Source organism: Dendrobates tinctorius, unplaced genomic scaffold (genome assembly GCF_039654945.1).
Source record: "Dendrobates tinctorius isolate UK_male_01 unplaced genomic scaffold, ASM3965494v1 ptg000134l, whole genome shotgun sequence".
Classification (NCBI taxonomy): domain Eukaryota; kingdom Metazoa; phylum Chordata; class Amphibia; order Anura; family Dendrobatidae; genus Dendrobates; species Dendrobates tinctorius.
In genome coordinates this window covers 22,870,481-22,897,565 of record NW_027361802.1, presented here as the reverse complement: position 1 = coordinate 22,897,565, position 27,085 = coordinate 22,870,481, and the positions used below count along the sequence as shown (strand labels likewise).

Below are 27,085 nucleotides of genomic sequence, written 5' to 3'. Positions count from 1 at the left end.
CCTAAACCTAATTTTTATCAAAAATTCCTCTCCCTGCCTAAAAAACAAAAAATGTAACCCCTTAACGCCTCATAATGTACCATTACACCATCAAGTGTGTCAGGAACTTTAGAACTCAGAAGCATAGTCAGCTCCACACTGGGCAGATGCTGGTTATTATAACATATAGCTGACATTTACTTCTAACTGTAGTGATCAGCACACATGCCAATTGTTGTGGTTAACCTCTTATCATTCACAGTGGCATTTACCCTAGGTGATTTGTCCTTGACGTTAGTTCCACCGCTCATCGGCTCCCCCTGCAACATGATTGCACGGAATCGATGGGTTGATATTACAGCCAGGGGCTGGCTGAATGCCCCCTTCTCTGTCCTGTGAGCTATTCTGTGATGTCCAGCCTGTGGCTGGCTGTGCTAGTGGACCATCATTTTTACCATATACAACAATACTTTGGTACTGTGGTATTGCTGTATATAGTACAAGTGATCAAACAGTCGTATGTTCCAGTCCCTAAGGAGACTAACAAAGTGAAAAGTAGAGAAAAAAATGTAATAATATCAAAAATATGTGCAAATTTAAATCACTTCCCTTATTTAGCAATAATGAATATACATATTTTGTATGGCTGTGTCCATACATGTCTGATCTATCAAAATATAAAGTTAATAAAGCCAATCTTTAAATACCATAACAAAACAGCAAAAAAAAATTTTTTCGGTCACCATAATAACGATAAAAAATTCAGTTCTGCAGTGGTGAATTTGCAAACACAGATGGTCAATAGAGAACAAAAACCTAAAAAATGGAAAACCCTTTTAAAGTGAATTAGACAAGTCCCCTATTTATTCCCTCCAACCCAGCAGCATTTGTATATTCCTTTATTAATACATCACAGAATAGTAATGCGGCACTCACCAAATTGCTGAAAATCCATTGTCCTTTATTGAACCATCATGGATTTAGACAAGGTTTTTAGGACAGGCAGGTGTACAGAGGCATGCGGGGAAAAGACGGCCGACGGCCGTTTCGTGTGCTAGACGCTTCAACGAGTCCAGGTGTATTAATAAAATGCCCTTTAATAATAACCTGCCTAACAAGCCTATTATCGTGGATGACATATTTACAGAAGTATTTTTAAAGTCCATTTTTTATGCAAATTATTTCTTGACTAATTGATTAGACATTAGTTTTCCCATACTAGTCATCCCACTCCCTGTGGGCATGATAATATGATTGGCATATGTATAGAAAGAACTTGAGTGCACTACAAATACTAAGGGGATCACTGACCACACTATGAAAGACTGGAAAGGAACAAGCAAGAAAAGGAAGTGTGTATACAATGGTCAAGATCGCCCAAATAAAGTAAACTCAAATGCAAAATATATTTTTTATTGATGAAAAAGCAAAGTGAACAACACTTAGATTAAAAACAATTAAAAAAGCCGAAAAAGAGGCTCTACAAAAAACCACTAAAGGTTCATATAGGGACCAGTCAGTGACCTCCTCCAATGTGCTGACTGCAGGCTAAATAAACATAGACTATTAGCAAAAAATACCTTATGATAGTTTTTTGACAATTTTTGTTAGAATGATAATAACACCAGCTGGCAACCTAAACCCACAGCAGATAAAGCATGCACAATGCTAATAGTACAGTGGTACTCAAAAGACTGTTGTGTCACCGTAAGAAAAAACATAAATTATAAATGACTAAAGGCCCTTTCTCACATAGCGATATCGCTGAAGCGTCACCGATTTTGTGACGCAACAGCGATCTCGCTAGTGATCCCACTACCTGTGACATGCAGCGGCGACCGGGCCCCCCGCTGGATCTCGCTGATCATGCTTGAATGGCCTGCGCCATTTTTTCATCGTTGGTGTCCCGCTGGCCAGCGTGCATCGCAGTGTTTGACGCCAACGATCGACCTCGTTGGCGACGCAGAACTTATGGGCGCAGGCGGGGAGTCCTATGAATAGCCTCTGTGTGACAAAATACCAACGACCGCCGAGGATGGCTGGGTCGCTACTGCGCCAGTGAGTAGATCTGTCTGTTTGACAGCTCACTAGCGACCATTTAGCGACTCACCAGCGATCATATGGTTGTCGGGATCGCTGGTGTGTCGCTAAGTGTAACGGTACCCTAAGCCTAATGACTCAAATGAAAACATGCTTAAGTACTATTATATGAAACCTGGTGTAATAACTCCATAAAACAACAAGAATGAAAGCTAATAAAAAATCTTTTCAAAGCACCTGAAAATAATGTGCAGCTGAGTGTGTAAGAAAATGTAAATGTAAGAAAGGATATCGTTCCAAATGTCTAGATGGAGAAAGGCATGAAGAACAAATCAGCTTGTAAGAAGTTAAAGCGGTGGAAGGCAAGACCAGTATAGAGGCAAAAAGAGCATCATGATAGTAAAAAGGCAATATTGCAACCTGCTGCCAACATGATGGTAAGCAAGAGGACCCCATGCGTATCGCCACCTAAGGACGGGGTTACACTTGCGAGTGTGATGCTAGAAACTCCCTCGAGTCTCTCGCATCAATACCCGGCACTGCCGCCAGCACTCGGGACCGGAGTGTGCAGCTGCATAGAAATACAGCGCAGGGTATTGATGCGAGAGATTTGCATGAGTTTCTAGCATCACACTTGCAAGTGTGACCCCGGCGTAAGAGTGTGGCTTCCTAAGGCATTAGTGAGAGTGGCTATGATAATGATATGATTTCCAAGTGCAGGCGTTTTGCGCATGCGTGCAGCTTTCTTTCCAACATGTCATTGTGCCTCTGAAGTAGGGTGTATGCTTTCCGACTTCAGAAGTACACTGTGCAAAGAACATGGCTGAAGTCCACAGACTGGTGAAGATCAGTCGCCAATTGGCTGTAGGCTCTGTTGTTCTGACATCAGTCTACTTCCGTGCTTTTGGACTTGTGCCTCTAAAGTCAGGAAACACTCACCCAGCTTCAGACTAATGTGTTGGAAAGAAAGACACACGTTGGCTCTTGCAAATCATGTTATAACTCCCGCGTGGGCGTGATAACCTGCTTAGTAGTACGACTAGTTTGGGGAAGCAAACACCGCATTGACTAGGACTTAAGGGCCTTTTACACATAGCGATATCGCTAAAGTGTCACCGATTTAGTGACGCAACAGCCATATCGCTAGCGATCTCGCTACATGTGACACTTACCTCCGACCGCCCCCCCCACTGGATATCGCTGATCGCACGAGATCGTCCTGGTCCATGTCTCATCGTCGGCTTTCTACTCGTGCCGATGAGCGACGCATGGACGCGGGCTGAAGTCGTCATCATCGCTGCGTGTGACAGGTAAGTAATGACCGCCGAGCATCGCTGCGTCGCTGGTGGGATCTGCCTGTTTGGCAGCTCAATAGCGACCATTTAGCGATGCACCAGCGATCCTGACCGGGTCGTATCATTGTCGGAATCACTGGTGCATCGCTAAATGTAACGGGACCTTTATAGGACAGGCTGGGACATATTCCCACATCACTATCTTATTGAAAAACTGCAATGTCATACAATTGCTCGTTTGTGGTTCAATAACTGTTCAATGTCCTAAATTTGTATATTTTTCTTCTACATATAAAGAATATTTTAAAAATAAATTAATTAAAATATATATTATGCTCGTTACTTTGTGATAATCATGCAGTGTTAAATATCTCATATACAATGCATACATGTATATGTATAAATATTTCTATGTATACAGTGCGCAAAAGTTTTAGAGAGGTGTAGAAAACATGCAGCAGAGTAAGAATTCTTTCAGTAATAGAAATATGATTAGTTTATTTTAATCAACTAACAAAATGAAAAGTGAATGGGCTAAAAAGAAATCTAAACCAAACTGTGTTCAAAACAGCATCAAAACATCAGTTCTACCAGGTACACAGTTTTGTAGGATTGTAGCCAGGTATAAAGATGAGTGAATATTTCAATGTTTGGTTCAGATTACGATCGCTGAATTTGCGATATTCGCTGATTTGCTTGTCGAATATTCGCCGAACATAACCGAACGCCATTCAAGTCAATGGGAGGGAAAAACAAACGCATGCACAATACCTTCAAACAGGTCAAAAGCTGCCAAAACACATCAAATGAGGGACAGACACAAGGAGAGTGGCCTCAATTCACCCACATTACAAATTTTAGCATTGCACTGCAGCCATGCATGAGGTATCAGGGTCTGGGCCAGCATTTGCCGCTGTGAACTGAACTTCAAATTAAGATGAGGTGGGTGAGGGATCGGTGTAGGCCTGCTGTGCTGGGAGCCCTGATACCACACGCAACAGCTAAACCTGCTTTCATGCTCAGCCACACTCAGGTGGCACAAATATCAGTTTCATAGAATACTATTGATAATGTAGAAATACTTGTCACTCATATAGGTGTGTTCAAGAACTTATTTATGAAGAAATTCCAAAAAAATAAGATGTTTCAGTCAATACCTAACCTTTAACAGTCATCTGGATAGAGGAGATCTGTGTGGAAGCGCACTGTGTGAGAGTCTGCAGTGTCCACTGCTAAGACAGGAAGCGCAGAATAGTAGAATACTATTGTCAGAAAAATCTAAGGATAATAACATGGGTAGTTGACTCAAAGGAAATGGAGGCCTGACAGTCTTGGAGGCCTACTGCTACAGGCAACATGCTTAAAGGAGACCCAACCAGGAGTCTACACATTTACAAAAAATTAGTCCCAGAAAGTAGTAGAAATAGAGTAGAAATAGTATAATATGGATCGACATCTCTTCCACTACAGTCAACCCAGCAGAAGGAGAGACCCTGTCAGGAGTGTTCACAATTCAAACAATTAGTTGGAGACACCTCCAAAGTGTCATCAATTTCACCACAGTAGAAATAGTATAATAGGGATCGAAATCTCTTCCACTACAGCCAACCCATCACATGGACACCCAACCAGGAGTGTTGACATTTCCAAAAATTAGGGCCTTACACCACTGAAGTGGCATCAGTTTCACCAGAGTAGAAAAATTATAATGGAGAACGATATCTCTTTCTCTACAGCTAACCCAGCTGATGGAGAAACCCAATCAGGACTCTCCACATTTCCAAAACTTATTGGCAGACACCACCAAAGTGGCATCAATTTCACATGAGTAGAAATAGTATAATAGCGATCAACATTGTAGTGACACGGGGACAGTGTCACCGGGGTTAAGCCTGGGGGTGCTAACAGGGGACGTGCGCCAATAGATAGAGTGTGTGGAGACCAAGGAGCAAAGTGTGCACTGGACCTGAGCTTAGCCAGTCACGTGACCACAGGGGGCAAAGCTACCCCGCGTGAGGACAGGGAGCTGGCCGAGGGCACAGAATACAAGGGACAAAAACCAATGACATAGTCAGATAGCAAAGCTGAGGGTCAGAAGCCAGATGGGAACGAGATAACCGAGGACAAGACAGATGAGTAACCAGAGGCAAGCCAAGGGGTAAGATAACCAGGAGGGATGAGTCAGTACCAAGTAGACAGAGACAATAGTCAGGGACAAACCGGGTCATACACAGCAAACAGACACATGCAGAGGAACAGCGATACAGAGAGTAACCTGGGTTAGCGACCTCAAGCCTAGTAGGTGGAAGTATCACCGACGCTGAACCCTGGAACTACCAGCATTAAATAGCCACCCCAGAACCAAAGAGAGTCAGACAGACTTAACCCTGACGTGACCAGGACGGAGCCAGAACCACCCCATCCTGAGTCATAACAGACATCTCTTCCACTACAGTCAACTCAGCAGATGGAGAGACCCAATCAGGACTCTGCACATTTCCATAAATTATTGGCAGACACCACCAAAGTGGCATCAATTTCACAAGAGTAGAAATAGTATAATGGAGAACAGTATCTCTTTCACTACAATCAACTCATCACATGAGAGACCCAATCATGACTCTCCACATTTCCAAACATTATTGTTAGACACCACCAAAGTGTCATTAATTTCACAAGAGTAGAAATAGTATAATAGGGATCAACATCTCTTCCACTACAGCCAACCTATCACATGAAAACCCGACCAGGAGTGTTGGCATTTCCAAAAATTAGGGCTTGACACCACTGAAGTGGCATCAGTTTCACTGTAGTAGAAATATAATAATAGGGACCGACACCTCTTCCACTACAGCCAACCCTGCAGATGGACAACCAATCAGGAGTCTTCAAATTTCAAAAAATTAGGGCCTGACACCACTGAAGTGGCATAAATTTCACAAGAGTAGAAATAGTATAATAGGCACCAACATGTCTTCAACTACAGCCAACCCACAAGACGGAGACTAACCATGACTGTTCACATTTCAACAACTTTGTGTTAAATCTGCAGCAGCAGCAATAGCAGGCACAGACACCACACTAAAGATATCACAGAGTGCAATTTTGCAAGATTAATGCAGCACACTAGTAAATGCAACATTCCCTAGTTTATTCAGTCTTTGATTGGGGTTCAAAAAGTCCTTGGAGATCCATGACTTGTTTATGTTGATGAAAGTTAAGCGGTCTACACTTTCAGGACACCACCAGCAGTGCTGATGACACGTTCTGAGAGAACGCTGGCTGCCGGACATGATAAAACTTCCAAGGTGTTAGCGTGGCTGGTCTGGAGCCGGAATCTCCAGGAGTAGACCCTCTGGGCTGTGGCACCAAGGGGCCCCGGGCGAGCTGCCAGGTGGAACTGACCCCTATACAGGGACCGTTAGGAGCAGGCCCAGGGGTTCGAGTACCACGGTAGCTGGTACCGAGAGGGGTGGCTCAGGATGGACTGGAGTAGGAGTGTGGGACTGAAGCGTAGATGACAGAACAGAGCTGGAACACAGGAGACAGGAGTGGAGTAAGACTGTAGACTGGAACGTGGAGGGACTGAAGTGTAGATGACAGGACAGAGCTGGAACACAGGAGACAGGAATGGAGTAAGACAGTACACTGGAACGTGGAGGGATGGCTGGAGCAAGAACACAGGAGACAGGATTAGAGGAGGACGGAAGGACTGGAGCAGGATGGAACTGGAACACCGGAGGCAGGACTGGAGTAGGCTGGAAGGACTGGAGCAGGATGGAACAGGAACACCGGAGGCAGGACTGGAGTAGGACTGCAGGACTGGAGCAGGATGGAACCGGATAGCCGGACTGCGAGGCTGCTGCAGGGAGCACCCGAGAACGGTACTGTGAGGCTGCAGAGAGCACACGAAGAAGCAAGGACCAGTGTGCTAGGAAACACAACGATCAGGCGCCTCCCTCAGGGGGAAGCGGCCTGATATGCCCCTGTCTGGTCTGCCATTGGTCAGGGGGTACTTCCGGGTCAGGGCATAGCCGGAGCACAAGAAGCAGAAGGGAGGCGCGGCCGCGGCCTATGGCGCATGCGCATTACATGCAGAGATGCCGTCAGCCGCGTGCTTGTCAAAGGTGACCGCCGTGGCTGTCGGGTGGCGAGGGGCTGCGGCGTGGGAGCGATGGCCGGGTGAGTATGCAGAGACGGCGTGGGAATGGAGGCCAGGTGAGTATGTCGGCACGGCGTGACACAAGGCATGAGAGGTGACCTCAAGCCATTCATCCATTTTTAAAGACCAAAATGTGAAAGGGTCCAAACCCTCCCTGATGGTATTGATATTCAGTTCTAGATACTCTTTCATGATCCTCTCCATTCGTTCACAACGTGTCAGACTTGGATTCTGTTGTGCTGGTGCACGAGCTGGTCTAGAAAAAGTGTCAAAGGACTCATAGAAATTGCTTCTTCCACGTACACTGCTGCTGCTACAGCTAATGTATTGGCATTGACAAATTGACGTGCCGGATGTTGGAAGTCTACAGCTGCGATGCACACTGTGTACCTCACTGCTATCTTTGGGAAAACCTCTCTTAAGGTTGTCCAAAAGCGTATTTTGATACTCCAGCATTCGCGGGTCCCTTTCCAGGGCAGGAAGATTCTGGCAAAATTTGGTCTTCTAACGTGGATCTTATAGAGTGGCAACCTAGTAGTCAGCACTATTTTGAATCACAACTATATGGAGATCAAGTTGCAGATAGTGCAGCAAGAAGGCAATCATATGTCGGGCTCTTCCATGAGGTCCAAGCCCATGCTGTGTTGGTGGCTGGGTAACACTGATGTTTGTTTCCACTGTCCCTTCCCACCAACCATGAACAACAGAGAGGAGATGATTATCCTCTTCATCTCCTGACAGTTGCTCACCCTTCAACTCTTCCTCCTCCATTTGTTCCTTGGATCTTGCAACTTCACTAACAGTTTGTCTGTTTTCACCAGACCCACTCGATCTCAGTAATCCACCCTCCCTTGGCATCTGCCTGTAGGACGGCAGTCTGGAACCTTAAGACAATGTTATCCCTCCTGCATCCTCCTCAGCTTCCTCCTCTTCCTCTGGCACCACCACCTCCTCTCACAGGGTATTCAAAGTCTGCTCTAGCATACAGATGACCGGAATTGTGATGCTGATGATTGCATCGTGAGCCTTAACCATCTTTGAAGCCATTTTGAAACTATGTGCCAGGGTGCAGAGGTCCTTAATCTGTGCCCACTCTGTAAGCGTGATATGCACCACGTCCATACTGGGTTAGCCCAAGCTATACGACATGACATACTGCGTGAGGACTTGTCGCTGCTGCCACAGTCGCTGCATCTTGTGCAGAGTGGAATTCCACCAAGTCGGCACATCGCATATCAACTGTTAACTGGCATGGACAAATATCTCTGTATCGATGCAAGTCAGAAGTGAGCACACAGCTTCCGTGCTTTCTTCAGCAGCTCACCCAGGCCAGGATAGTGGCAGAGAAAATGCTGTATCACTAGGTTGAGAACGTGAGCCATGCAAGGCACGTGTGTGAGCTTGCTTCGGCATAGGGCCTCCACCAGGTTTGCACCGTTATCGTACACAGCCTTCCCTGGATGCAGGTTCAGCGGAGACATCCATTACTTAAATTCGGCCTGGAGTGCTCTCCACAAATCTTTAGCTGTATGACTGCGATCTTCAAGGCCTAGCAATTTTGATACTGTTTGATTGCGGTGAGCACTGGCTGTGCAGTATGGAGGTGGTGTGGATTCGTTCTGCACTGTTGGAACACGTGTGTCAGGTTGAGGGCGCAGGTGGAGGCCCTAGAGGAGGTGGAGGAGGCAGAAGCATTGGAGGAAGTGTGAAATATAGAGGTTTGTCATGCGAGCCTTGGGGGTTCCAAAACGCCTGCCCCCACAGCCACCATAGTCCTCAGTGCCCAGTCAGTGAGATGTAACGCCCTTGGACATGCTTACTCCAAGTGTCTGTGGTGAAATGCACCATGGCAGACATAGATTCAGTCAAGGAATGGGTGATGTTGTCTACGATATGCTCGTGTAGTGCAGACACAACTTTCTTTCTTAGAGAAGTAATGGCGACTGGGCAACTGGTATTTGAGGACTGTGACGACCATCAGCTTTTGGAAACCGTCTGTATCTATCAGGTGGAAAGGCAGTATTTCTGTGACCAACAGATTGGAGATGATGGCATTCAACCTCTTAGCTTTGTCATGTGTAGGAGGAAACAATCTTTTACGTGATCACAACTGTGGGATCATGGACTGGCTGCAGAGCTGAGAGGGCAGAGTATGGTGGACCGTGAGGGAGGTGCAGGCAGAGATGTTACGGTGGATTGAGAAAGTTGTGGTGTGCTTGTTCTCTGAGATCAGTCAAAAACAGCAGGCATGCCCGCTTCCATTACGGCTGAGGGTGGGCTCTCAGTCAACGTGAATGGATTTGTTAAAGAATCCAAGGTTCTGCGATCGGAGACTTGCATCACAATACTTGGCACGATAACAGAGGAGGAAGAAGCAGTAGATGCGATTGATTGGGCGTCTGATGGTTGTTGAGGTCCGCTGGTCCGCATTTTAGCACAGTGGGATTCCCAGAGTAATGCATGTTGATTGGGCATGTGAAAGTACATGTAGTAGTCAAATTATTGCACTTTTTCCTTCTACTCAGTTTTTTTTTCAAAGTTGGCAGATTACGTAAGTTGGCTCATCGCACTGTCAAAAAAGTCCCAGGCTAAGCGACCCTTGCCACCCCTGCTAGCTGCAGATCTGCAAACGTTGCTGGTCACGTTGTTGGTTCACTAATGCTTTCACATACATTACTACCTACACCACGTACACCTTGAACACCAGGCTTAATCCCCCTTCCACCAAGACTTTGCTTTCTCCCAGTTATGTTGCTCAGATAATGTTATAGGAGCACAGTACTAGCAACAAAAAATTAGATTTTAAACACTGCACCATCTCTGCAAGCAGCTGAATTTCAGCAACACTAAATGACAAGGTGAAATAAGGCATGCTGAATCGCATTATTCAAAAAAAAAGAATTTTTTTCAGTGTGAATGAGACCTGTATGACAAAGAAGATATGCTCCAAACAATTTTAAAATTAGATCTCCCCTACTGTGTATGACATTAGTAACCGACAAAATTTTGGGGGGCCTGTGGATGAGGCCTGTATAGCATAGACTAGGCTACAACCTATTTCAAAGTGAGATCTTCATTATTGTATGACATTTTTTATGGCTTATGGAGGAGGCCTTTTTAATATAGACTAGATGCTACAAACAATTTGAAAAGTGAGATGTCCCCAACTATATGGTGTTAGTAACAGAAGAACTGTTTTGGCCTGTGGATGAGGCCTGTATAACATTGACATGATGCTGCAAACACTGTATGACGTCTGAAACCGAAGACATTTTTTTGGGCCTGTGGATGAGACCTGTATAACATTGACTAGATGCTACAAACGATTTGAAAGTGAGCTGTCCCCTAATGTATGACATTAGTAACTGAAGAATTTTTTTTTGGCTACGCCATTATGGGAGCATAATGATTAGGTGGTCCTGAACACCTCCCGTTTTCTGGACACTCTGAGACAGGTCTTTTTGGGACCTTGGCTTACCCATGATGCCGCACCCCAACTCTTGGCGTTAACCCATGGCTCTACCATGGTAAGTCAGTTTGCCATACAGTTTGTGACTTTATCTTCCAACTTGGAGTCGCCAGATAAGGTCCTGATTCCCATATTTTGGAGGGGCTTAGCTGTCCATGTAAAGGATGCTTTGGCCACTAGAGAGATTCCTACTACTCTGGAGGACTTAATATCCATGTCTATTCACATCGTTCTTCGAAACAATGAGCAATGATTAGAGCAAGACCACTGTAGACAAAGCATTAGGCTAGCCCCAGACTTTGTTAATCCTTTGCAAGTTCCAGCTGTGTCGAGCATTCATGAGGAGCACATGGAAGTCTCTCGGGCGGAATCTCTCTTTCTGTACGTTCTCAACCGACCTGCTTTGTCTGTAGGCAGGCTGGTCATTATGCCAATAAGTGTCCCAGGCGTGAGGCAAAATGACCACGTCCAGTGGCTATCGGAGGAGGCTCACTGGACACAGTAGGTTTATCCTTCAAGTTAATCGTTAAGATTTCCCTGTCATATGGGTCGACTACGCTCACTACAGAGGCCTGCTTGGATTCTGTGGCTTAGGGCAATTTTTGTCTTCCACCTTTGCCCTACGGCATGCAATTCCCTTTGTAATGCTCCTAAAGCCAATTTCCATTCGGGTGGTTAATGAGTCCATCCTTCCTACACAAATTATGACCAGACTATACTTTTTACCTTCATGATTTCTTCAAAACTTCAGGAGATCATCTCTTTTCTCGATATATCTGAGGGTATGGATGAGGTACTTCTGGGCATACCTTGGTTGCACCGCCATTCACCCTGTATAGACTGGGCAAGAGGGAGCATACAGGCTTGGAGTAACTCGTGTGAGGGTCAATGTTATAGGGCCCAAGTTCTTCCTGGGTTATCTGAGGTCACAACTGACTTAACCTCCCTACCTAGGCACTATTGGCAGTACGGGGTCGTATTCTCCAAAAAGGCAGCGGAGATCCTTTCTCCCATCACTCCTGTGACAATCTGGTCAGGCATCCCATGAAGGCAGAACACATGCTTGATAAATAGTACTGCCAGAGCCCATGCAGTTGGTATACGAGGAAGGGGAACCAGGTGTGCCATTTTGGACAAGTGATCGGAGACGATCCAAATGACCTTATTATTATGGGACTTAGGCAGATCCACCATGAAGTCCATCCCGACCATCTCCCAGGGCCTATCTGCCACAGGCAAGGGATAGAGCAAGCTCGCGGGTCTCTGCCTGGAAGACTGATTCCTGGCACACGAGAGACAGGTTTGCACGTAATCCCTGACATATTGTGCCATCCGAGGCCAGCAATAAGACCTTTCTAGCAGTTCAGTAATCCTCTTAATGCAGAAATTGCCACCCAATTTGGAGGTGTGTGCTCACGAGAGAACTTCTGGCTGCAGATTGGGTGCTACATAAGAGTTGTCTAGAGGTACCTGCTCTAGCGACACTGGTGCCCATCCTCAGATGAGACTACAGAACGGGACAGGGCATCGGAGTGTAAATTCTTCTCCCCAGACAAAAAATGGGTGGTAAAATTGAACTGGGAGAAGAATAAGGACCACCTGGTCTGGCAAGAATTCAGCCGTTGGGTTGTCTGGAGGTAAAGCAGATTCTTATGGTCCGTAAAGACCTTAAAGGGTTGCCGAGCTCCCTCCAGGAGATGCCTCCATTCCGAAAAATTTCATGGTGAGCAGTGCCCTATCCCCAATGGAATAATTCCTCTCCACTGGATATGGATATTTCTGACCTTGAGCCCAAGACTGCTCCAGCTCCACCGAAAGAGGCATCCACCTCCAAGGTAAAAGGTTTATCAACACCGGGCCGATGCTGAAGTGGCGCCCTAGCGAAATGGGACTTCAGGGAGGTAAAGGCCTTGGAGACCTCCTTAAACCACAGCTTAGGATTAGCTCCCTTCTTGGTGAGGGTTACCAACGGAGCTGCTAATGTGGAGAAGTGGGGAATGAACTGGCCGTAATATTTGATGAAGCCCATAAAGCGCTGCACCACATTAAGGGAATGAGGCTCCTGCCAGTTCAACATCAACTCCAGTTTGGCAGGGTCCACAGCTAAACCCTTGGTTGAGATGATGTGCCCAAGAAATGGTAAAGACTCTTGCTCAAGCATGCATTTCTCCAGTTTGGCATAAAGAGAATTGGTGCGTAAGAGCTCAAAAACTATGTCTCGTTTTTCGAGAGAGCTTTGTCTCCAGGTTAATATAGAGCTTAATTTATCCTCCGCGTATCATCCCGAGACAAATGGGCTGGTGGAGAGGACCAATCAGACTCTGGTTACTTATCTACAACATTTTGTGTCCGCCAGGCATGACAACTGGTCGTCCTTGCTACCATGGGCAGAGTTTGCTCTAAACAATGCCGTCTCAGACTCCTTTTCTCCTGAACTATGGTCAACATCTGCGTGTCCTTGTGCCCATGCCCGTTTTGTCTTCTGACCCGAGGGTAGTGGACTGGGCACTGGAGTGGAGGCTCGTGACATCTGGGATCACATGCAGGATGCAATTATAGTGTCTAAGGAGAAAATGAGGGCTTCCGCCAACGCGCATCGTCGTCCTGCCCGTCTTCACCCCAGGAGATTTAGTATAGCTGTTAGCTCATAACATTGAGCTGCATGTAAAGTCCACTAAGTTTGCTCCCCGCTACTTAGGTCCTTTCAAGGTTCTTCAGCAGGTGAATCCTGTAGTTTATCACCTCAGTCTTCCATCGCACTTGAACATCACCGACACTTTTCATGTGTTTCTTTTGAAACCTGTGTATATGGCCCGGTTTTCGGGGACTCCTGCTGGGAGTTAGGATACGTCCTTTGACCATTTGGAGGTCAATGTTATTGTTGGGTCCAAGGCGATGTGCGAGAAAACAATTTTTGAGGCCGACTGGAAGGGACCTGGGAGCCTATTGAACATATTTGTGCCCCATGGCTTATTGCAGCCGTCGAGCTTGGTGAACGTTGCCAGGTAGGGTTATGTTAGGATTTTCCTGCTGTGTGGAATAAATCCCAAGCATTGTCTGGTCCTGCGGTCTCCCATTCAAGTCCGGTCGCTGCGATTGCTACTCAGCACAGGCATCAGTCCCAGCATCTTGCTCAAGCTCGTGGTATACGTTTGGTTACTGCTCGCTCTCCAGCCAAGTCTATGGTAACCGGTAGTATACAGGTGCAGCCTTGTGCTCTGGAATCTAAGTCCAGAGATCACCTTACTGAGCATGTCTGTAATGTGGCGTCTTCCCATTTGTGGTCGGACTTTCGCTGCTCTGGTGATGTGGCAGCTCCGGATTGTCCTGCAGGCAATGCCTTGACTGACTGGGCGTAAGTGTTTGGGGTGGATCCTAGCGTATAAAAGGCTCTCAGTTGGGCATGCAGGTGAGCTGGTGTCATTTATGTTTGTTGTGTGTGAGTGGATACACTGCCACTCTGCTAGTTTTGTGTGTGTCTGTCTGTGCTCAAGAACTGTACACGTTGGCAGGCAGGTAGCACACCTACGTGGTTTTGTACCCATGGCTCAGCGCCTGATTCTCTAGCCTGCTACATGCTTAGGGTGCCGGTCGGCACGAGTTCGGTGGCGTCAGGGGTAACTAGCTGCTTGGCTTAGCATCTGTTTCGTTCTGGTGTGCGGTTAGCAAAGTTCAGTTACAGAGCAAGCTCATCCCTTGTTTTACCTCTCTATGAAGGCAACAGGGTATTGTATCTAGCATCATAAGAGTTCTTTTCTTCCGGCTCAACATCTGCTTCATTCATATGTGCTGTTAGCACAGTTTAGTTGCAGAGCTAGCTCTGTCCATATGCTCACATCCATGTGACGTTAACAGGGTATAGTACTTACCTTACCTAGGGCAGTTCCTCTCAGTGAAGTAACTGAACTTGGTACTCTGCAATCCATTCACACTGTGTGGCGTTAACACAGTGTGCTTGAGGTAACGTTTGCTGTTTTGTTCCATCATTATTCTCACTAGCAGCAGGTTACATCTCTGCACGGAGGACCCCGGGTTGCGAAGGCACTTTATCTTTTATTTTAATTAGTGCAATCCGCCAACCCTAACAACAGCTTTACTTCACCACCACAAAATTACAGCATGAAATATGGTAGACTGTATCACATTTACCAATCACGTTTGCCAACAGAATTTTTTTTTTTATCTGCATGAGCTATGCAGACATTGGAATTTCACCGCCACTAAGTAACAAGGTGAAATATGGTTTGGTGAATCACGATAGCAACTTACAAAAATTTTTTTTTTCAACAGCTCAAATCTCAGAACGATGTCACCACACCACTAAATGACAAGGTGGGATATGGCATGCTGTTTCACATTTAGCAAGTAAAAGAATAAGATTTAGGCTATGTGCATACGTTGCGGATTTATTGTGGATCCACAGTGGTTTTTCTGTGTGAATTGCAGCATGTTAATTCGTTTTGCGGATCTGCAGCGTTTCTGCACCCATTGACTTACATGAGTCAGTCAAATCTGCAGCCAACCGTTAGCCCCAAGTTTAAAATTTTCATACTGGAAAATGGGTAAAATTGCACCAAAATTTATCCCACAATTTCTGCTGAATGTAGAAATACCCCATATGTGGATGTACAGTACTTCTTATCCATACGGAGAGACTTGGGAGGAACAGAGCACTATTTGGCTCCTGGAGCGCAGATTTTCCTAAAATAATTTGTGGATTCCGTGTAAAGAGCCCCTAAGTGCTACAAAATCAGAATCCCCTTTCAAGTGACCCCATTTTGGAAATTATAACCCTTTGAGAATTTATCTACTGGGCTCAGGATGGAGGGGGGCATTTGGATGTGGGAACTGTGAATTTGCTGAATTTCTTTTGGGGAGCGAGGAGCTATTTAGCTTTTCCAGAGCCTTTATGCTACCAGTAACATAATTCTGGTAACAGTTGACAGACCTGAGTGGGGACTTGCTTTTTCAGTGAATTAAGTTGAAGCTTTTATTGGGAACATTTTACATAACGTTTGGGATCACATTTATCCGGCGCCCTATGCTGACCACTTACTTTGTGGTTTTCATCTAAATCTCTGAGTGACGTGACAGATGAAACCCCCGAGGGATCAATTCACTGTAATAAGGCAGCAGAGTTACTCTGGACTCATTCTGGCCGCTATTCAGCGGTGTCCTTTTCAGAAGTGCACAGAACAAGTGGCCAACACCACTTTTATGGATTCCTAAAATGACAGATACCGCCGGATCACAAGTCCTATGGCATAAACAGTGCCTCCATCTGCCTCATAGGGAATCATCTGCTGTGGGTACTGTCTGAATGACGTAATAAGCACTCAGCACAGAACACAGGATATATGTGTGCCGAGCCTTACTGCGATCTTTGGCAGAATGAAAAAATCAACAGCATGTAAAGAATTGGTTTTATTTATTTTTTACGGCGTTCCTCATGGATAATTGATTAGGTGACTTTATTCGTCGGGTCGGTGTAATTACAGCCATACCAGATTTATATCGGGTTTTTATGTTTGGCTGCTGTCACACACGAAAATAATTATTTTTTCTATAAAATATTTTTTATTGTGTAAAAGTGCAAAAACATTAAAAAATATATAAATTGGGTATTACTGTAATTGTATTGAACCGAAGAATAAAGCTGCCTTACTAATTTTACCACATAATATTAATATTTGGTACAGAAACCTTTGTGTGCATTTACAAAGGTCATAAGTTTACTCTCGTTCTTGGCCAAGTTTGCACTCACTGCAGCAGGGATTTTAGCCCACTTCTCCATACAGAACTTCTCCAGACCTTTCAGGAATTGGGGATGTCACTGGGCAATAATGAATTTTAGCTACCGCCAAAGATTTTATTTTGGGTTCAGGTCTGGAGACTGGCTAGGTCACTCCAGGCCCTTGAAATGCTTCTTATGGAGCCACTCTTTAGTTGCTCTGACTGTGTGTTTCTGGTCAATTTTATCCTGGAAGATCCAGCCACGACCCATCTTCAATGCTCTTACTGAGGGAAGGATGTTGCTGGACAAAATCTTGCGATACATGACCCCATCCATCCTCTCTTCAATACTGTGCAGTCATCCTGTCCCCTTTGCGGAAAAGCACCCCCAAAGTATGATGTTTCCCCCACCATGCTTCACAGTTGGGTCAGTGTTCTTGTACTCATCCTTCTTCTTCCTCCAAACACAGCGAGTGGACTTGAGACCAAAAAGTTCCATTTTGGTCTCATCCGACCACATGACCTAATCTCATGCCTCCTTTTGATCCTCCAGGTGGTCATTGGCAAACTTCAAACGGGCCAGGACAGGTGCTGGCATGAGCAAGGGACCTTGCATGCCCTGCAGGATTTTGATCCATGACAGTATAGTGTGCTACCAACGGTAATATTTGAGACTGTTGTCCCTGCTCTCTTCAGGTCATTGACCAGGTCCTCCCATGTAGGTCTGGGCTGATTCCTGACCTTTCTGAGAATCATCCTTACCCCACTAGGTGAGATCCTGCATGGAGCCACAGACCGAGGAAGATTGACAGTCAACTTGTGCTTCTTCCATTTTCTAATAATTGTGCCAACAGTTATTGCCTTCAGAAAATAAAATAGAGAGGAGATGTGTAAAAACAATTGGGATCACCAAAATATAATGCAATGTGAGTTTATTAAACAAAACTGATGAACTATGACAACATTTTTAAAAATGTTTAGAAAAACAAAAAGCTGTTGTACATAATATATTCCACCAGGTATGTGCACAATATGACCAACACCTCTCTTCCAGTGTTACCTTAGGCTAAAAGTCGTAATTGGACCTGACAATAATGTGAACTATGCTCTAGAAATTTGTACATAACAATATTGCCTGCATAGGGACAAAATCAGTGCCGATATCAATAAACTCCCTATATATACAACAATTCCATACATGTCCAAAAATGCAACAAATCCATATTTGATTTAAGAAATAAGTCAAAGTGCTATGCAAATATGCCAATAGATATATATCACATGTACTATATCACACTAGCATGGAAAAAAACCTGAAGGTCAGGTAGACCAATAATCAAGGAGAAAATAGAAACCCCATGCATATCGCCATCTCTAGCTTGGCTTCATCAGGGATAAGTTTGTAGTTCTGGGACGATTCCTGACCTTTCTCAGAATCATCCTTACCCCACAAGGTGAGATCTTTCCCCAGACCGAGGAAGACTGACAGTCATCTTGTATTTCTTCTATTTTCTATTATTTTGCCAAAAGTTTATAATTTTGTTCCTGATGTCTTTAGACAGGTCTTTGATCTTGGCCATGGTGGAAAAATTGGAGTGTGATTGATTGTGTGGACAGGTGTCTTTTATATGAGTTCAAACAGGTACAAATAATACAGGTAATGAGTGCAGAGTAGGAGTGGTTCTTAAAGAAAAACTAACAGGTCTGTGAGAAACAGAATTCTTGCTGGTTGGTAGGTGATCAAATACTTATTTCATTCAATAAAATGTAATTTAATTATTTAAAAATCATACAATGTGATTTTATGTTTTTCATTTTTAGATTTTGTCTCTCACAGTTGAAGTGTACGTACAATAAAAATGACAGTCCTCTGTATCAAACACTTATTTTCCTATATGTATATATATATATATATATATATATATATATACATATATATATAGGAAAATAAGTGTTTGATACAGAGGACTGTCATTTTTATTTATTTATTTATTTATTTTATTTATATATATATAAGAATGTTCTTCCAGAACTGTGCTGGCTTTTTTAGATGTTTTTTAGCAAAGTCCAGTCTAGCCTTTTTATTCTTGATGCTTATGAGTGGCTTGCACTGTGCAGTGAACCCTCTGTATTTACTTTCATGCAGTCTTCTCTTTATGGTAGATTTGGATATTGATACACCTACCTCCTGGAGAGTGTTGTTTACTTGGTTGGCTGTTGTGAAGGGGTTTCTCTTCACCTTAGAGATTATTCTGCGATCATCCACCACTGTTGTCTTCTGTGGGCGCCCAGGTCTTTTTGCATTGATGAGTTGACCAGTGCTTTCTTTCTTTCTCAGGATGTACCAAACTGTAGATTTTGCCACTCCTAATATTGTAGCAATTTCTCGGATGGGTTTTTTCTGTTTTTGCAGCTTCCTTCACAGCAAAACCTTCCAAATGCAAGCACCACTCCTCAAATCAATTCCAGGCCTTTTACCTGCTTAATTGAGAATGACATAACGAAGGGATTGCCCACACCTGTCCATGAAATAGCCTTGGAGTCAATTATCCAACCCCTTCACAACAGCCAACCAAGTAAACAACACTCTCCAGGAGGTAGGCGTATCAATATCCAAATCTACCATAGAGAGAAGACTGCATGAAAGTAAATACAGAGGGTTCACTGCACAGTGCAAGCCACTCATAAGCATCAAGAATAAAAAGGCTAGACTGGACTTTGCTAAAAAACATCTAAAAAAGCCAGCACAGTTCTGGAAGAACATTCTTTGGACAGATGAAACCAAGATCAACCTCTACCAGAATGATGGAAAGAGAAAAGTATGGCGAAGGCGTGATACAGCTCATGATCCAAAGCTTACCACATCATCTTTAAAACACAGCGGAGGCAGTGTGATGGCTTGGGCATGCATGGCTGCCAGTGGCACTGGGTCACTAGTGTTTAATGATGATGTGACACAGGACAGAAGCAGTCGAATGAATTCTGAGGTATTCAGAGCCATACTGTGTGCTCAGATCCAGCCAAATGCAGCCAAACTGATTGGTCGTCATTTCATACTACAGATGGACAATGACCCAAAACATAAAGCCAAAGCAACCCAGGAGTTTATTAAAGCAAAGAAGTGGAATATTCTTGAATGGCCAAGCCAGGCCCCTGATCTCAACCCAATGGAGCATGAATTTCACTTGTTAAAGACAAAACGTCTGACAGAAAGGCCCACAAACAAACAGCAACTGAAAACCACCGCAGTGAAGACTTGGCAGAGCATCAAAAAGGAGGAAACACAGCATCTGGTGATGTCCATGAGTTCAAGACTTCAGGCAGTCATTGCCAACAAAGGGGTTTCAACCAAGTACTAGAAATTATAATACAGAATATCATACCTGTACTTTGTCAAAAAGTTGGACATGAGTCCAAAAAAGGGGGCAACTCTGGAAACAGACACACTAACAGAGAACCGAATGAGTACAAAAATGCCCAAATTAAACCAATCATCAATAAAGTACACACAGAACTTAATCTTGTGCAAAATGGTATAAATGTTTTATTCAAAAAATTCCTTATTATCCTCTAAAAAATCAGTAAAGACAAAATATGAGACATAAAATGTGGAGAACAATATGACCAAAACCCCGACATCGATATATGGTACCATGGCTAGATGCACAGTGGCTCTGCTACATAGGGTTAAAGGGAGGAAAAATTCCCGTTCCTAATCTTTCTAAACTTAGTGCCAGGCACAGTGGCCCACCAATCAACCCTAAGGTATTAAATTCTGATCTCACATAATCAAACCACTAGTCCACATACAACGGAGATGGTTCTCTTACCCATAGTGGTGGTCGGGGGTTTGATGATGTGAGCTCAGAATTTAATTCAAATAACTTGCGTTTATTTGTGAAAAAAATGGAAATTTGGTGAAATTTTGAAAATTTCACAATTTTCAAACTTTGAGTGTTTATGCCCTTAAATCACAGAGATATGGCACACAAAAAACATAATAAGTAACATTTCACATATGTTTACATCAGCACAATTTTGGAACCAAAATTTTTTTTTGTTAGGAAGTTATAAGGGTTAAAAGTTGACCAGTGATTTCTCATTTTTGCAACACCATTTTAATTTTAGGGACCACATCACATTTGAAGTCACTTTAAGGGGTCTTTATGAAAGAAAATACCCAAAAGTGACACCATTCTAAAAACTGCACCCCTCAAGGTGCTCAAAACCACATTCAAGAAGTTTATTAACCCTTCAGGTGCGTCACAGGAATTTTTTGAATGTTTAAAAAAAATGAACATTTCACTTTTTTACACAAAAAAATTACTTCAGGTCCAATTTTTTTTTATTTTACCAAGGGTAACAGGAGAAATTGGACTGAAAAAGATATTGTGCAATTTCTCCTGAGTATGCTGATACCTGATATGTGGGGGGGAACCACTGTTTTAGCACATGGCAGAGCTCAGAAGGGAAGGAGCGCCATTTGACTTTTTCAATGCAAAATTGGCTGGAATTCAGATCGGACGCCATGTCACGTTTGGAGAGCCCCTGATGTACCTAAACAGTGGAAACCCCCAACAAGTGACCCCATTTTGGAAGCTAGACCCCCCAGGGAACTTTATCTAGATATGTGGTGAGAACTTTGAACCCACAAGGGCTTCACAGAAGTTTATAACGTACAGACATAAAATTAAAAAATCATATTTTCTCCAAAAAAAGATCTTTTCACCCCCAATTTTTATTTTCCTAAAGGTAACAGGACCCTAAAAGTTATTGTGCAATTTGTCCTGAGTATGCTGATACCCCATATGTGGGTGTAAACGACTATTTGGGCGCATGGCAGCGCTCGGAAGAGAAGCAGCGCCATTTGACTTTTTTGGCTGGAATTGAGATCGGACACCATGTCGCGTTTGGAAAGCCCCTGATGTGCAAAAACAGTGGAACCACCCCACAAATGACACCATTTTGGAATCTAGACCCCCCAAGGAACTTATCTAGATGTGTGGTGAGCACTTTGAACCCCAAAAGGCTTCACAGAAGTTTATAACGTACAGACGTAAAATTAAAAAAATCCTATTTTTTCCACAAAAATGATGTTTTCACCCCCAATTTTTATTTTCCCAAGGGTAACAGAACCCTAAAAGTTATTGTGCAATTTGTTCCGAGTACGCTGATACCCCACATGTGGGGGTAAACCACTATTTGGGCGCATGACAAAGCTCGGAAGGGAAGCAGCGCCATTTGACTTTTTTTGCTGGAATTGGGATTGGACACCATGTCGCGTTTGGAAAGCCCCTGGTGTGCCTAAACAGTGGAAACCTCCCACAAGTGACCCCATTTTGGAAACTAGACCCCCTAAGGAACTTCCCTAGATGTGTGGTGAGCACTTTGAACCCCCCAGTGCTTCACAGAAATTTTTAACGCCCGGGCGTGAAAATAAAAAAATCATTTTTTCCACAAACATGAGCTTTTAGTCCCCAATTCTTTTATTTTCCCAAGGGTAACAGGAGAAATTGGACGCCAAAAGTTGTTGTCCAATTTGCCCTGAGTACGCTGATGCCCCATATGTGGGAGAAAACTACTGTATGGGCACACGTCAGGGCTCGGAAAGGAAGTAGTGACGTTTTGGAATGCAGACTTTGATGGAATGGTCTGCGGGTGTCATGTTGCCTTTGGAGAGCCCCTTATGTACCTAAACAGTGGAAACCCCCCACAAGTGACCGCATTTTGGAAACTAGACCCCCTAAGGAACTTATCTAGATGTGTGGTGAGCACTTTGAACCCCCCAGTGCTTCACAGACGTTTATAACGCCTGAGCGTGAAAATAAAAAAATCATATCTTTTCCACAAACATGAGCTTTTAGTCCCCAATTTTTTTATTTTTCCAAGGGTAACAGGAGAAATTGGACCCCAAAAGTTGTTGTCCAATTTGTCCTGAGTATGCTGATACCCCATATGTTGGAGAAAACTACTGTATGGGCACACGTCGGGGCTCGGAAGGGAAGTAGTGACGTTTTTTAATGCAGACTTTGAATGGTCTGCGGGTGTCATGTTGCATTTGGAGAGCCCCTGATGTACCTAAACAGTGGAAACTCCCCAAAGGTGACACCATTTTGGAAACTAGACCCCCTAAGGAACTTATCTAGATGTGTGGTGAGCATTTTGAATCCCCCCAGTGCTTCACAGAAGTTTATAACGCCCGGGCATGAAAATAAAAAAATATTTTTTCCACAAACATGAGCTTTTAGTCCCCAATTCTTTTATTTTCCCAAGGGTAACAGGAGAAATTGGACCCCAAAATTTGTTGTCCAATTTGTCCTGAGTACGCTGATGCCCCATATGTGGGAGAAAACTACTGTATGGGCACACGTCGGGGCTCGGAAGGGAAGTAGTGACATTTTGGAATGCAGACTTTGATGGAATAGTCTGCGGGTGTCATGTCGCGTTTGGAGAGCCTCTGATGTGCCTAAACTGTTGAAACTCCCCATAAGTGACCGCATTTTGGAAATTAGACCCCCCACGGAAATTATCTAGATGTGTGGTGAGCACTTTTAATCTCCAAGTGCTTCACAGAAGTTTATAACACATGGGCATGAAAATAGAAAAATCATATTTTTCCTCAAAAATGATATTTTTGCCCCCAATTTTTTATTTTCCTAAGGGTAACAGGAGAAATTGGACCCCAAAAGTTGTTTTGCAATTTGTCCTGAGTCGGTTGATACCCCATATGTGGGGGTAAACACTGTTTGGGCGCATGTCAGAGCTTGGAAGGGAAGGATCACCATTTGACTTATTCAACGCAGAATTGGCTGGAGTTGAGATCAGACACCATGTTGCGTTTGGAGAGCACCTGATGTGCCCAAACAGTGGAACCCCCCAATTCTAACTCCAACCCTAACCCCAACACACCCCTAACCCTAATCTCAGCCCTAACCCTAGCCCTAACCCTAACGCTAATGTGAAAATGGAAATAAATACTTTTTTTAACTTTATTATTTTTCCCTTATTAAGCGGGTGATAAAGGGGGGTTTGATTTACTATTTGTGGCGGGTTTTTATGTTTGGCAGCTGTCGCACGCTAGAAGACGCTTTTTATTGTAAAAATAGTTTTTGCATCACCGCATTTTGAGAGCTATAATTTCTCCATATTTTGACCCACCGAGTCACGTGAGGTCTTATTTTTTGCAGGACGAGTTGAAGTCTTTATTGGTATTTATTCGGGCACGTGACATTTTTTGATCGCTTTTTATTCTGATTTTTGGGACGCAAAATGAACAAAAACCAGCATTTCATGAATTTCTTTTGGGGGGTGCGTTTACACCGTTCCACGTGCGGTAAAATTGATAAGGCGGTTTTATTCTTCGGGTAAGTATGGTTACAGCGATACCTCATTTATGTCTTTTTTTATGTTTTGGCGCTTTTATGCAATGAAAATAATTTTATATAAAAAATAATTATTTTTGCATCGCTTTATTCTGCGAGCTATAACTTTTTTATTTTTTCACTGATGATGCTGTGTGGTGGCTCATTTTTTGCAGGACAAGATGACGTTTTCTGCCATGGATATTTATATGCGTCTTTTTGATCACGAGTTATTGCACTTTTTGTTTGGTGGTATGATGATAAAGCATTATTTTTTGCTTTGTTTTTTATTTTAATTTTTTAAGGGGTTTGCTAAAGGGGTTAACTAATGGGACAGTTTTATAGGGCGGGTTGTTACGGACGCGGCGATACTAAATATGTGTATTTTTATTGGGTTTTTTTTATATTTTCAAAAAAATGAATTTATTAGGGAATATTTTTTTTTTCTAATTTATTTAGCAATTTTTTTAAAATTATTTTTACACTTTTTTTTTTAACTTTATTATACTGTCCCAGGGGGGACATCACATAGCCTAAAAGAAGCCTAAATAATCGAAAGTCAAATTTTATGTAAGGTATAGCCAAGATGATTGTCTATAAAAATGATGATAGTCTCACATTCAAAGCAGCAGTGGATGGTGAGATATGTAGCCTGAAAGTTCAAAACATTGCTACCCTTTTTGCTTGTCAGTTTGTATATGTACAAACCAGACAGGCCTAAATGCATCTGCACTAATACAGGGTGCAGCGGACCCAAGTAAAATGGCAGCTGCACAGGTGCATAAATACCAAATGAAACAGCCAGCCTACAATCAGGGATTGGCCGTGTGGTACACCAGTGCAGAAGAAATAATCTGCATGTGGCAGTGTTCACACAGGGAATGCAGGGCCTGATTGTAGGCTGGCTGTTTCATTTGGTATTTATGCACCTGTGCAGCTGCCATTTTACTTGGGTCCGCTGCACCCTGTATTAGTGCAGATGCATTTAGGCCTGTCTGGTTTGTATCTGATTTTTTTGGAGGATTTTTTCCTCTTTTTGAGGTTTTCATGTTAGAGTATGACTGGCAAGTGTAAGGAACTTTGACGCAGTTTGCCAGCTTCCGTATTAAGGCCTTAATATCAACCAATACCTTACAAATATTGATATGTTTTTTGTGCACTTTTTATATTTCTTTCAGGGTGCAGTTGGGCCCAAATGGTTCTGTAAACTGTGGCCTCTGTTCACACGGGATGCATTCTAGTTGGCACTGGGCAGCCCCCCTATATGGTGTTACTAAGAGGTTGTGAACCAGAATCCCTGCATTCCCTGTGTGAACACTGCCACATGCAGATTATTTCTTCTGCATTGGTGTACCACACGGCCAATCCCTGATTGTAGGCTGGCTGTTTCATTTGGTATTTATGCACCTGTGCAGCTGCCATTTTACTTGGGTCCGCTGCACCCTGTATTAGTGCAGATGCATTTAGGCCTGTCTGGTTTGTATCTGAATTTTTTGGAGGATTTTTTCCTCTTTTTGAGGTTTTCATGTTAGAGTAGGACTGGCAAGTGTAAGGAACTTTTACGCAGTTTGCCAGCTTCCGTTTGTATATGTGTATATATATATATATATATATATATATATATATATATATATATATATATAATTACCTATCATAGTCTGGATTGTGCATGATATCCTGAATTAACAGGTGATTTTTTGTTATTATTCTGTCCTCAGGAAGCATTCTATTTAACTCTTTATTTGCTGACCATGAAAAGGAATCAGAGCAACAAGAAGAAATTGTGTGCATTCTGGAGGAGAGGTTTCCAGATCTACCACCACGACAGGACATTATAAGTAGTCTGCAGGAAACAAAACTTCATACTCAAGGTGAGCTAACTCATAATATTATATGCCTCAATACATACTGAATACCAGTTCCATTTGCCTTTTCACTTCTCTCTTATGATGTAATTGCAAATCCTATGAACCTAATTCACATCAGTGTTCTCTTTTTATGTATTTGATTGCTCATCTCATTTAATTACAGTTACTGTGTCTTTCGGACTACAAGACACACTTTTTTCACAAAAATTTTTTGGGGAAAATGGGTGTCCGTCTTATAGTCGGAATATACTTACAAGTAGTGTGGCGGCAGCAGGAATCGGGCGATTCTGCGGCGGTCCCGGTCCAACGCTGCAGAGCGATGATCATACTCCCTTCCCAGGCTGGTGCGGAAGGTTCGGCGATGCTCTGTGGTGCAGGGGGAGCTCCGCCGGCATTTTGTGAAAGCCCGGGGGCCCCTCACATCCATTGCTGCAATGCGGGAAAATGGCCACCGGCGGCGACACATGCTCAGACTGAGATTTCGTCAACGAGATTTCGTCTCACAATCTCGGGAGACGAGATCTCGGCACCGATATGAAACGTCCTCTTTATTTAAAGGGGTACTCCAGCAACATAGCAGGGAGCAGGCCATGCCTCCTCACCTTGGACTGCAGACAGGGAGACATCATGGGGCTGGTAAGCTCCTCACTGCTCACCCCTTTGTCCAGGACATTACAGAATGTACAGCTCCATGCTGTTACTGTTAGCCAGTCTCCTGATAATAGCTGTTTCTCTGCATAGAACAGGGAGCATGGCCATGCCCCCTCTTTTCGAGCTGGTTGATACAGCGGAGAGCTTTTCACTGTTCTGTGATGTATTGTCAGAGTCATGGGGGGAGCAGTGAGGAGCAGCTGCTGTCACATGGAATTACAATTGCTCTAAAGATAAATAAAGTGCACTGGGCGTTTCACACTGAGCATCTTCTCTTTTTAGTTTATGAGGGCAGCGACCGTACAATATTTTTTATCTCCCCAGGGTACAACTTTAACCTGTATGGGGAAAATAGCAAAATAAATAATAACAATGCCAAAAGTATAGGCTTTTTTTATCATACTGACACATAAAATGGAGTAAAATGTGATCACAAAGTTGTATATAAAAAAAATTATATCACTGAAAACATTGTCTCATCTCACAAGACACAAGCCCACATATGGCTCTGTTGGCAAAAGAGACAG

General features: G+C 43.6%; 1 protein-coding gene across 1 annotated transcript in view; it reads left to right on the top strand.

The window, feature by feature from the left end:
• LOC141048335 (protein prune homolog 2-like) overlaps positions 1–27,085 on the top strand; it is a 199,795-nt gene that overhangs the window by 138,618 nt on the left and 34,092 nt on the right. The window contains exon 5 of the mRNA XM_073543817.1: positions 25,758–25,910. Coding sequence (XP_073399918.1) covers positions 25,758–25,910 — 153 coding nt within the window. The remainder of the gene's footprint in view (positions 1–25,757; positions 25,911–27,085) is intronic.